The sequence below is a fragment of the Heteronotia binoei genome, chromosome 13 (genome assembly GCF_032191835.1).
Source record: "Heteronotia binoei isolate CCM8104 ecotype False Entrance Well chromosome 13, APGP_CSIRO_Hbin_v1, whole genome shotgun sequence".
Taxonomy (NCBI): domain Eukaryota; kingdom Metazoa; phylum Chordata; class Lepidosauria; order Squamata; family Gekkonidae; genus Heteronotia; species Heteronotia binoei.
The window spans coordinates 64,262,985-64,275,469 of NC_083235.1; the positions used below are offsets into that span (position 1 = coordinate 64,262,985).

The 12,485-nt window shown below is 39.2% G+C and overlaps 1 protein-coding gene across 3 annotated transcripts in view; it reads right to left on the minus strand.

Moving 5' to 3' along the window:
* CACNA1G (calcium voltage-gated channel subunit alpha1 G) overlaps positions 1–12,485 on the minus strand; it is a 313,913-nt gene that overhangs the window by 166,036 nt on the left and 135,392 nt on the right. For 2 of the 3 annotated variants that reach the window (XM_060251973.1, XM_060251975.1), the window contains exons 9-13: positions 12,205–12,356; positions 10,792–10,977; positions 10,165–10,279; positions 8,763–8,918; positions 1,874–1,942 (exon numbers count right to left, since the gene is read on the minus strand). In XM_060251973.1, coding sequence (XP_060107956.1) covers positions 1,874–1,942; positions 8,763–8,918; positions 10,165–10,279; positions 10,792–10,977; positions 12,205–12,356 — 678 coding nt within the window. The remainder of the gene's footprint in view (positions 1–1,873; positions 1,943–8,762; positions 8,919–10,164; positions 10,280–10,791; positions 10,978–12,204; positions 12,357–12,485) is intronic. The other variant, XM_060251974.1, reaches the window with a different exon arrangement.

Below are 12,485 nucleotides of genomic sequence, written 5' to 3' on the forward strand. Positions count from 1 at the left end.
AATACCCACTACTGTGCTAATGTAATATATTACATAAGATGCCTCACGGAATGCATTGTAAGCAATGAAGCCAGGACGCATGTTTGTAGCCAAAGCATTATATACGTGAAAAAGCATTAATAATGTTTATTAATTAAATATTCATTTGAAATAAACTGTTTCAATTGAATAAAGACCTCTAAATAAGTTAAATACTCTAATCAAAGATAATGTTTCAATCTGCAGAACTAGAAATAGCCATGGGATTTTTTTTTTTTGTAATTTGGTTTTGTGTTTCTAAATTTTTTAAATCAATGGTAATGAAAACCATATATATATATATATATATATATATATATATATATATATATATATATATATATGGTTTTCATTACCATTGATTTAAAAAAATTAGAAACACAAAATCAAATTACATATATATTAGTGTACAGCAAGACCCTATGAAAGTGGGAATCATTTTTATCCTCCAGCCCTAAAGCACTAAACCCCATCTTTTCTTCAGAATAAAGCATCCCTGCCAAAGAACAAAGTAGCACCTTCTCTTTACTATAATAAACTCTAAGATTAGCTGCAAGCAAGCATCTTCCACCCAGGCTACATTGGAATTACTTGTTTTTTGCACTCCCCATTTGCCTTTCTGGAAAAAGGCATTATATGAGAGAATATATAGATGGTTTTTTATTAGAACTTGGAGATCTGCCATAAGGTACTGGAGCCATACCAGTCCATATGGAAGGTGGTACTGGACTATAATAGAAAGTGCATTTGATTTGGAATTAAAGCCAGTAGTTCTGATATAGATGGAAAGGGGGATGGGAATGGGAAAGGACAGACATAGCAGGAACAGGTAGTGAGAGTGAGGCAAGTTTTGGGGTATAATTGATTTTATGGGTATAAAGTAGGAATACAGACTCACGTGATGCATTTGACTTGGACAATTCTGGTTTGCGTCATTATCCTGTTTTTAAAATTTGAAGCAACTACAGCCAGGATACTTAATAAACTTGTATAGAAGTTGCTGAGAGTGTTAACTCAATATATATATTACATATTTTGGACTGGAGAGTTTCAGTCCAAAGTGATAGTATGCCCAGATCATTTAAATGAACCCGAAAATTATTTTTTTGAACTCCAGAAATTAACGCAGCTGCCTTAATTCTAGTATTCATATTTTCATATCGTCTGAAACAGAGTGCTCTCACACATGAGCATCCACAAAGCATGCTTGATTTTAGGTCCCTTCTGTCTTTGATGAGCTTCGCTAGTCTCTCTCTCTCTTTCTAAAAGGAAACTGGGCTTGGCATGCAAGGAGCCTGAGGCCTGCTTGTAAGCAATGCATCCATCAAGAACATATACCTTGAAAGCAGTGTGGGCCATATTTTCTTGAAAAAAAGCTTGCAATTCTCTAACATTAGTTATATAACTGAGAAGGTAAAGATGCAGGGAAACATCATAATAGGAGCAATGCTCTGAAAATTGCACTGATGTGGTGAGTCAATTTCCAGTGTCCCTGGCACAAAGTCTTCAAGTCATGAGGGGATCAAAGACAGCAAGTTTCCCCGGCCTATTCATAAGACCATTAGTGGACTGGTCTATAAAAATCACATAAAGGGCTCCCTCTTAGGAAAAAAACCCGGAAGCTTGTACAGAACAATGTGAGCAAGTAGGAATCTAGAACGTAATTTTTTAGGGAGGCTTGGTTAATTCCCTCAAAGAACAAAGAGACTTAAAATCAAGGTTAACTCAACAACACCAAATTCAATACCAAACAGCTACTATGATGAGAACAGTGGCAATGATGAGATTAGTCACTACAGAGAAAGAGACAACTATCAGACAAAGCTTGGGGTATTCATGCCAAAGTCTTACGTACCACTGACGAGTCGACAGGCAGCTGAATACAGCTTAACTGCCTACTCGCTGCTTCCCGTTTGGTGATTTCCTGAAGTAAAAATGAGGAAGGAGGATGGGAAGAGGACAGGGGTGGGAAGGGAGGGAGGGAGGAAGGTTTTCAGGTTTTATAAATTTTATCATCAAAGCTGAGAGTGGATCAAAAGAAAAAAAGTATTGATGCAGGAGGATTAAGTCAAAAAGAAAAAGGTGAAAGAAGGAGTAGCGCACCAGTTGGGATCAATTCTATAAGCAGCGGAACAGGACATACTGCATGAGTCACCTGATGGCCCATGTCTGCTCTTTGCAAACAAAGGATAGCTCAAGCTGTTGAACACCATTCATGGGTCAGTTATGCTGACCTTTTAAGCTAAGTGTACAGAAGAATTGTTTTTTATTTAGTGTGTATACTTGAATGAATTACTGGTGAATTTCTGAACATGTATGTGCCTTTAATATGTATTGGGTTAACTCCAGTGAAGTATTTTTGCAGCCAGAATGAGGGAAAGGGATTTCTGCTGATCACTTTACAGTTCAGACCACTGACTCCTTCCTTACACTGTTCCTGGGGATCTCCTGTCCCCCAAAAACAACATTTCAGAAATTCCTTCCATCAGCAGAAATCACTACTGGATCAAAGCATGGACTGGGATCCAAAGAACTATGCAACTAATTCCACACATTCAAGAAGGATATTGCTGTTGCTTTGTGCTTCTTGGATAGCAGCCCCCCCCCCTTCCCATCTCATTGAGGAAATTGCTTTTGAAAATGATAGGACTTTCAAAAGCAGTTTGTTTGTGATAAGGCATAGAGGTCTACTATCCAAGCTCCCAAGTGGGGAGCAGAAGATCAAGCATCTTGCTAGGCACAGTCAAGGCTTTAAGCATACTTAAAGCAACTCTGGGTGCGGTCACACGTACCATTAAAAGCGGGTGTGTAGCGCTCAAATCTGAACCGCTGAATATTGATTCGATGCAGGGCAGTTCAGACGAGCATCCAAGAATGCGATTCATTCTGCTGTTGCGCGTCAGAGCTTCAATACTATCACGCTCTTTTCTTGGAGCACGCGTAATCAGATGGTGATTTCTGGGAGGGGGGGTCCATTGAACATGCGCCCAACTGTTTGGAGCTGGGAAATCAAACATTGCTTCAGAGGCAGGGGGGAAGGGGGAAAGTTTCCGGAATTAACGTTGCCGATCCAAACCAAGGAACTGCCAGGAATTACTTTCCTAGAAATTGGCAGTGACAATGATATCTTGAAATCCAACATTGAAAAAAAAAAGATTTTTTTCCTGTTCTGAATAGGGATAACGTTCCTTCCCCCCCTCCGATCCTGTGTTGATTGGAGAAGCAGAAGCGTCACCTCAGATTCCCGGATGATCTGGCAATGCGCATGTCTGCTGGGGCTTTTTTTTTTAAAAAAAAGGTGGGAGACAGTATCGCGCATGAGCTGTCCAAACAACAAAAAGCCGATCTTGTGCCACTGTTTTGAAAAAGGGCCGGACTTTCTGTGCTGTCAAATTAATGCGCCATTCAGGCGTAGCAAGCCTGGATGACCCTGGATGACGCTCGATTGCCAGATGTGGATGTCTGAATGAACACATTTAATCCGTCAGCCAGACGGAGCTGTGTTGCCACTAATGGTACATGTGACCACACCCTCTTTGAATCTTAGCTGTATCTTTTTGTTCCAAGATTCTGTATTACACTTATGCAGTCAATCAAGCAACAATGTTTGAAATTAATAAAAGATGGCTTATTGCACATTAATGATATTTGAATAAAGGCCAAGTAAGGCACGTTTAAGGGAAAACATCTAAAAATATTAGCTTCTACACTTTTTGTTTCCAGCAAGGGGAAGCTAAAAACCTATAAATACTTTTATCTGCTTCATTTCAAAGTGAATAATAATATTTACAAAGCATATAATAATTATGTGGCATACAACAAGTATATTTTTTAAGTAGTGTATTTTTAAAATCCAGTCAAACAACCTGGTTTGATCTTTGGCCAGTGTTCAGTTTCTCCTGTGGTGTTAATGGACACAGGGATACGAACAAAGAGACTGAGAATCTTTACGGGGTCCTCAAGTACTTTTCTAATATGATCATTTAATTTTTTTTTTTAGTTTGACAACCAGTTTTTCATTTCTAAGGTTGGATGCAGCCAGTTTTTTCAATCAGTCACCCAATTACCCTCATTATTACAGCTCCCATCCCATGTGGCTTTTGTACATACAGATTCCATGATCCCCAACATAGTCATTTTGGGTGGTCAAAAGGATGGAAGCTTTCTAAATCCTAGAAGAATACGAAATGATGGATTTATAAGAGGCTGTGCATGCAGATTATAACACAAGACTGTTTGATAGTCCAGTTTTGATTCTTGCTTCTGGTTTTAAGGAATGATTATTCTCACTGTATCATTATTTTCGATCTAAAAAAATGAAGCCAACAGCATTTTAGAACACCATAAATCTAATAGTTATTGCTGCTATGGCCACATTTTGCTGCAAAAGTAGATTATGGATGGGATACAAAATTATGTTCCTCTAATGGTAAAGCATTATCCAGGGCAAGGAAGGAGCCTTCCTCTAGTGCAGAAGCCCCTGACATTACTGAGCCTTTGAGTACTTTTGACATTTTGAGAAAGGTGTTGATGTTATCACAAAATAGCTATCATCAGAAATGAGACAAATTTCTGATGAGACCAATCACAAAATGGCTGACATGGTTAGGCCATTACAAAAGGTTAGGAATTTTAAAACAAAACATCCTTCTACTGTTGGAGTAGCTGCTTCAGAATGGGCATTTCTTACCAGGGGTTGTTTTGTAGAAAAATAGGTGGTGGAGCTCATTAGCATAACTCATTAGCATATGCCCCCCCACCAGCCAAAAGCAACCCAACACAAAAAAGGAGAGCCCTGGGTGAGTGAGGCCTGATTGGGCTGGCTAGAGATCCAGCCAGCCCAAGCAAGCCTCACTCACCTGGGGATCTCCTTGGCCACACAAACCCAGTCAAAAGGCCAGCAAGCCACCCACTGCCCAAAACCTCATAAAAAGTGGAGAAAGGGTGGTGCAGGCTTCTCCAGGTGTTCATGAGGGCTGCTGGGGGCATGGTAAAGCTCTTGGTGGCTGGCTGGCTGCCCACTCTCCTAATCCAGGGTTTGTTATGCAGCTATACCTACTATTCAATGGACAAGGTAGGTGGGGAAGAAGAGGGGGAACCCTCAGAAAGGTTCAGGAGCTGCGCTCCTGTGAGCTCCTGCTGAATCTGAGGCCTGTTTCTTACAGACCCAAAGGTAATGCGCCTCTTCTAGTCTTTTAAATACCACACCACAAAACAAAGGGAAGTACCTTCTGTTCCACTGAAGTTGTAGAAAGTGAAGGTTGGCCTTTTAGTTTAGAAAGAAGTAAATGGATGAAAAAAAAAATCAGCCTACTGACACCATGCTGAAGATTATTGCTTTAGCACATTTGTGGAAGACACCTCTTGGGCTAGATGAAGCCTTCTTGTACCAGATGAAGGCTACACAGGACAGAGCATTTCAATCCAACTGATGTTTTCTTATTATATAGTGAGTAATACACTTAATTAACTTGTGTCATAATTGCTGGGAAATGCGTTTGTGGTGATAATTTCTAGAGTAGTATTGTCATTATTAAATTGGAATCATTTTAAAAAGGCAATTGATTAAAATCTGGTCCTAAGCAGATTAGTAGTATCTCTTCAAACATGGTAGATTCTTTAAGTATTATCAAATTGGCTTGCATGAAGGAAGATATACAGTTAAGCCAGTAAAAACTTAAATGCATACAGAAAACTTCTGGAATATTTTTTTCCTCAGCATGAGGCATGACAAAAAAATTCTCATGTCACTAAGAGACAGGTGGAAAATGATCCATTTTCTCCTGCTTCTTTCTTAGAAATTAGACATTTGTTGTCGCATAATGTTGAGTTTCAGCCTGATTTTACATAACTGACAACCAATTTGAATATTTACTGTTTACACACAGCTCTAAAAAGAGTTTAAAGCTGTTGTCATCCTTGCTCTCAAGTTGCTTTGTAGCAGGAGAAAGGAAGTTAGAAAAATAATCAACACAAAAGAGGGATATGAGATGAACCAGCCACTAAAGATTGTCAGAGACAAGAAAAAAAAAACCTGTACAGAACATGAAAGGATTACCAACGGAAGAATACACTTCATAGATAATATTATCATGAAGTCCCCCAGGAGAGAAGTTTTATCTCTAACAGAAAGCTTTCTTACTAGGAGCCAATGTTTGTTTCTGAGGAAAATCCCTCAGGGCAGGAGCCTGACAGCTCAGTCAGTAATTTTGTATTACCAGCTCTATCAAACAGGGTCTCACTCCTTTTATACTCATTCACACTTTTACAACTGATGCAAGTTCAGATACAAACTTCAGCATGTGAATAAGGTTCATAACATAACGTGGAAACAAAACCTATCCACACGCTATAAGAAACACAAGATACAATAACTAGGCTCACGTTTTAAAAGTCACCCATCCCAACGTTCCCATTGCTTCATATGTATGGCAGCTGCTTAGCAACAGAAAGGTCTTGCACAGCCAGGTACTAATGTTAACAAAGTGTTTCCAGAGTTGAGGAGAGGCATTGAAGGATTACAAAAATTAAGCCAGCGGTAGCACTTACACTCATAGAGGGCTTTCCAGTGATGAATCCAGAAGAGGGTGTGTGTGTTTCACTATCAAGTGATAGACAAAAATAGACTCTGCTGCTTCATTTGAAAAAGCATTAGTTTTAAGCATACTTTAAGCAGGAATAATCCTGCTGGAATCTGAAAGCTATTAAGGTATTTTTAAAAATTAAGAAAGGTCAGATCGTAAATCAGTGTATGCTGATACAACTCTGTAGGCAATTCACAGGATCTGCTGATTCTCTTCGGTGGATATTCTGGCGACATATAAATTACTAATATATTGATGCTGTATATCTGCCTTGGTCAGATAGGCCCTATAATCATTTCATGCTATTATTACCAAATCCATAATTAGCAGCAAAAGGTAGACTTATAAGGATCAACATATTCAACCCTAGAGATATAAATCTTCTAGTCATTTGACAAGACTCTGCATTTGTTTTGCTGTCCATAATGCTTCCTGGAAGGTAAAGCATTACCTACTTCTTGAAATGAAATCTTTGACTGCTCAGAGGATTGGCACAATGACCTCTCCTCCATTATCTAAGACAGAAGACTATTACATGCAGGCATGGGCATGCTCCCAAGCAGAAACAACATAAATGAAATACAACAACCTGCGGAAGATTGGATTTTAAAGCACATACACAGACCTCAGCTGCATTGCCCTAAGAATCCTCAATAAATCTCCTTAAACTGCACTTGGGGGGGAAAAAAATACCACAAAGTTTGAGAGCTTCCTAATGTTGGTTTTTTTAAAAAAGCAGTGAACAACTATGATGACAAAACAGAATGGCTGCTATCCTCTTGTCACACCTATATTATCGACATTGTTTTCATTTAGAACTTGTACCGCAAGATGCTACTGAGCAATGCTGGCAGTTGCATGCCTCCCTCCTGGAGTCCTTCATCACTTTGACAGTTTATTGCTTTAAGATTAGCATTCTGTCTGTTAGCTTGAGCTGCAGGCAACAAAGGCTTGATAGCTAGTTTCAGGAAGATGCTTGTACACTCATTCATTATGAACCAACCTGCCAGGTTGATGGAGAGGACACGTTCAACTTAAAGACATGCTCTTCCGACGCCTGCAGATGGTAGCAAACGTGGGCTCTAGCTAGCAAAGTCCCCACCTGTAGAAAATCCGTTCATAGGGACCACAAAGTGTTGCTGTGAGGGAAACAGGACAATATCCACTGGGGCCCAAGCCAACAGCAAAGGAGACGGTAATTTCATTCAGGACTCAGCTGTGTGCCTTTAACGGGCAGCTTTCAATTAGTCTCCTGAACACAGTGAAGGGCATTTCCGCATAGGTTATTTGCTCCAGGTTTGGTGCTGTTGGAAAGCAGGTTTTTTTTCCTGCTTCCCCATAGCATTGAGCTCCATTCATGCAGCTCCCAAGGTTTCCCTAACCTTTCCTCAGTCTTTTAAAACCCCGCTGTGCTGCAAAGTTTTCAGAAAGATTGTAGCTAAGCCTGGATGACTGCCATGTGGACAGGGCAGTTTGGATTTTCCAGGTCCACACCACATGGCAGTCATTTCCTCCTTCCCCCCGAGCAGATGTTATAACAATATAATTTTATGACAATATTTTTAACTCTCTATCACCTTTTTGTTATGGAAATATAGGGAGAAAGGAATATCTCACAATGAAAGAGGTTAGGAACTTTTTTAAAAATGAAAAGCAGGGAATTTAGAGAACTGATAACCAATTGTTATAAAGATATTTAATTGGCAATTGTTTAAAAAAAGACCCTGAAAAGTCCTGATGGTATGTATGGTGGGAAGAAATGGGATGCTGGCGCAGGAAACCTATGGGGAAATCTGTCATGAAGAAGCCTTGTTGCCCCTGCACTGGATTGGTAGCCACAGCAACAATGGGGAAACTACACATGCCTGCCCTCATCTGGAAAACACCAACATCTGGTTCAAAGACACTCTTGTTGCATGTCTTCTGTATAGCGACTGTTGCAGCGTTCAGCAATGTTAATTAATGCTAATTACACCTCAGATTGGAATGTGATATCAGCTAAGGGGCTTGGTTAACATTAAATACGATTTTTTTAAAAAAAAAATCATACAACTCCTTTCCAGCTTTTAAAAGTTTGACTGTCACAATAATAATGTAATCTGAGTTTTAGATCCTCTAATCTACCTTGAAAAAGGACCAAGAAATTACCAAAGGCTTTACCTCTGTCTGAAAACCTTCCACCAAGATGGCCACCAATAAATTAAAAAGAACATAATTCCCAAATGTCATAAGGGCGATGAAGTAAAGGGCAGCCCAGGAAGAGGTAGAAGCCATGCCGTTGTACAGGACTTTATTCCAGTCTTCCTGAGTCAGTATCTGGAATGAAGAGGAAGCACTGGTGAGAAAGTTGGCCAACCACACATTATTGATTAGTCTGGAAGAACATTTACACTTACATGCCACAAACGTCTGTTCTCCTCCTAATAGGGGCTTTGTTGCCCAACTTCATACTCATAAAGCCATTTAAAACACTAGTTTTACATACACAACACTTACTAGGCCACACTCCTATAATATAACTACACTAGAAGGATCCACATAGACCTAGCTTGTGAGATTTACAGGTTAACTCTATGAATATTCACTTCATACTAAGTCCATTGAACTCAGTTTGCTGAGACTGGTATAATTCTGCATAGTAAAACTACCCTAAGTCAGAACTGAACATGTATTGCCCTTTCCCTAGAGATCACAATTCTTATTCCTATTAGAATACTCTTGACTGGGAAACTGGAACAACGTAAAGCTTACTACATCTCATCGGTGTCTCAACAACCACAATAGTATTCTTCTAATTAGCTTCTGGTGACACTTGTCTTTGGGCTCCAACAGTCGCTGCCTGAAATCTTGAGCACTCCTGTTATTTCCCTTCACACACTTGGCAAAAAAAGCACAATAAGTTCCTCAAGTTATGTTTCATTTAAAATAATAATCGAGCTTGGGTCAGGAGCAAATATGTCACAAGATTATGGACACAGCCTGAGAATCCTTCTCACAATTCATGCACTCTGTTTCATCCCAAAGGAGGTCTAAGTAAAACCAGCTCTCTGGTGAAAACTCTTAACTAGCATAAATGACAATATAAAAGGCTGGTGTAATCTCCTACATCAAAATATTCCCCTCCTTTTGGGATGTCCCCTTACGACAATACTACCAAATGAACCATTTTATGTAACTGAACAATTAGGTCTTAAAAAGCTAGATTAAATTTTTAAGGTCCGTTCAGCACTTCTGATTGCAGTGAACAAACAAATCAGCCAGAATCCTGTCTTTTAATGCACATCCTTTGCTTTATTAAAGATTTTCCTTCACTCCAGAACATCAGTTTTTTGCAGAGCAGATACAGATAAGGTGTGCAGAAACTGTGATTTCTTAACTTTTTACCTGGCAAACAATCTCAGCATAACTTTTAGGGTCAAAAGACACATGAAACTCTTTGTTCTCCCCCATCCTCTAACTATCTTACAATTCCATGTGGTGTTTTAGAAAATTCCACACCACAATATCCTCAAGGGGTGTTGCCTGCTTGTTAAAAAACTGTAAGTCATGATTAATGCATTACCTGGAAAACCGTAACGATGGCCCAGAGCAAAGAATCAAAGTTCTTCCTGTCAGGAAGAGTGTCTCCATCTCTCTCTGAAGCAAACTTACAACCAAAAAGGTGCATCCCAAGGATACTGATTGCAGGAAGGAAATTCAGAATGATGTATTAAATAATTAGAACAAGACTATGCTGAATGTCAACAGAGACTCTAACAGTTTAATGAAATGCATCTGGAATGCAATTCCTTGCTACATTCACCCAAAGAATCAAGAACAAAAATTCCAGCCCTGCCATCATGCCATGCAGCAATTAGTAACTGAATGCTTACATAAAGTAATAGCCATATAGGGGGCCATCAAAGTTGGGCCAGTAGGTTTTAGGCATCTTCCATAATGAACACAGAAGGGTAAGATTCTTGAAAGGATTTCTTCATATCTGGGAATTAGGGCCATCTTTAATGCAACCCATTAAAGACAATTCAGATAGGAAAGTACCGGTTTCCGAAGTGGCAGTACAACATATTATACCACCTCCCTTTTAAACAACTTGCTCAAGGCATTCTGCCCCCATCTTGGCTGATCCCACCTTGATGCACAGAAATATAAGGCTGCAAAAAGGAAATAAACAGTTTTACTGAGGACTGACCTGAAGATAAAGATGAAAAGCATCAGCAGCATGCAGAAGGTGGCCACGTTGTCCATTGTTTTCATGAGGACCACTAGTTGGCGCTGGAGTGCAGGCATGAAACGAACCAGCTTCAGGACCCGCATAAGACGGAAGGTTCGTAGAACAGACAAGCCTCCACCCTGCTGTCCCACTATCTCCCAGACACTAAGAAAAGAAATTGTAATGTTAATTTGATGGTTGATGAGAAACACAACCTCAGTGTGTCATAGTACGTATAGTAAAACTGCAAAAAAAAAGCCCTGTGATGAAGTGGAAGTGGGAATGCTAGCTAATGCAATTCAGTGGCCATATGGATGTGACATAGGGATGCTCTCAGGATACTTCATATGAATATATGAAGCTGCCTTATACTGAATCAGACTCTCGGTCCATCAAAGTCAGTATTGTCTACTCAGACTGGCAGCGGCTCTCCAGGTTCTCAAGCTGAGGTTTTTCACACCTACTTGCCTGGACCCTTTTTTAGTTCGAGATGCCGGGGATTCACCAAATCACCATTTCATTTTTCCCCATTTCATGCAAAAAGTCTCAAAGGGGTTTCACTTTCAAGTTAGTAATAAATGTAGATAATGTTTTTTCTCTAATACAAGAAGTTTATCCATTTCTTTCTTTCTTTCTTTCTTTCTTTCTTTCTTTCTTTCTTTCTTTCTTTCTTTCTTTCTTTCTTTCTTTCTTTCTTTCTTTCTTTCTTTCTTTCTTTCTTTCTTTCTTTCTTTCTTCCTTTCTTCCTTTCTTCCTTTCTTCCTTTCTTCCTTTCTTCTCTTCTTTTTTAAAAAAAACTTTAATGAATGAGATTCAGCTAGGGAAGTTCATACCACAACCCATTTCTCTATGGTACCAGAAGCCTTTTCAATGCTTTGAAATTTTTAAGTTTCTAATCAGAAACATGGATTCATATTTTTAAAAGACTGCATACATTGTAGAAGACATCTCATGTGCCAGGAGATACAAAGGCATTTTAAAGTTATTATACTCCATGCAGGGCTGGTTCATGTTAAGCGACTTATTCAAATAGAAATAACCTGTAGGGAGGTGTACACCTGAGGTAATATCTATCAATTGATTACATTTAAAATAAATAGGCATATGCTTGCTTTGCAGTCATTTCTGTTTCATGTTTGTGATGCTACAAGGAAGGAAGGAAGCAACATTGGGCAGATTCTGTTCAACAGCTCCCCTACACGAAGGAGATAAGACCAAGAATGGTGCAGCTGAATATAACCATAAGAGACAGAGACAACACCGATCACTATAACGTTTTCACAGCATTTATGGAGTGCATGATCTGATACATGAAGCAAAGTAACCACAAGTCCTAACCCAGTTAGGAGAAATCACTTGGATGTTTCATAAGGACTACTCTCTGTCAATTACCTGATTATTACAATTATTCCATCAAAGATATTGTATGGACTTTTGATGTAGCCAAAAGGTCCATACACAAGGAGCTTCAGAAGCATTTCTAGAGCAAAAAGACTAGTGAAGACAATATTGCTGATTTCCAGAGCATTGGTAAGTTCTTCAGGCTGGAAAAAAAATAACAAGAAGAAAAATTACACGAGGAATTCAATGCAATAAACCAGGAAACTCAAAGTAATTATAAGTCAGTAAATAGTGTATTTATAAAAGACAGCAAGACAAATCTGAAGAATCAC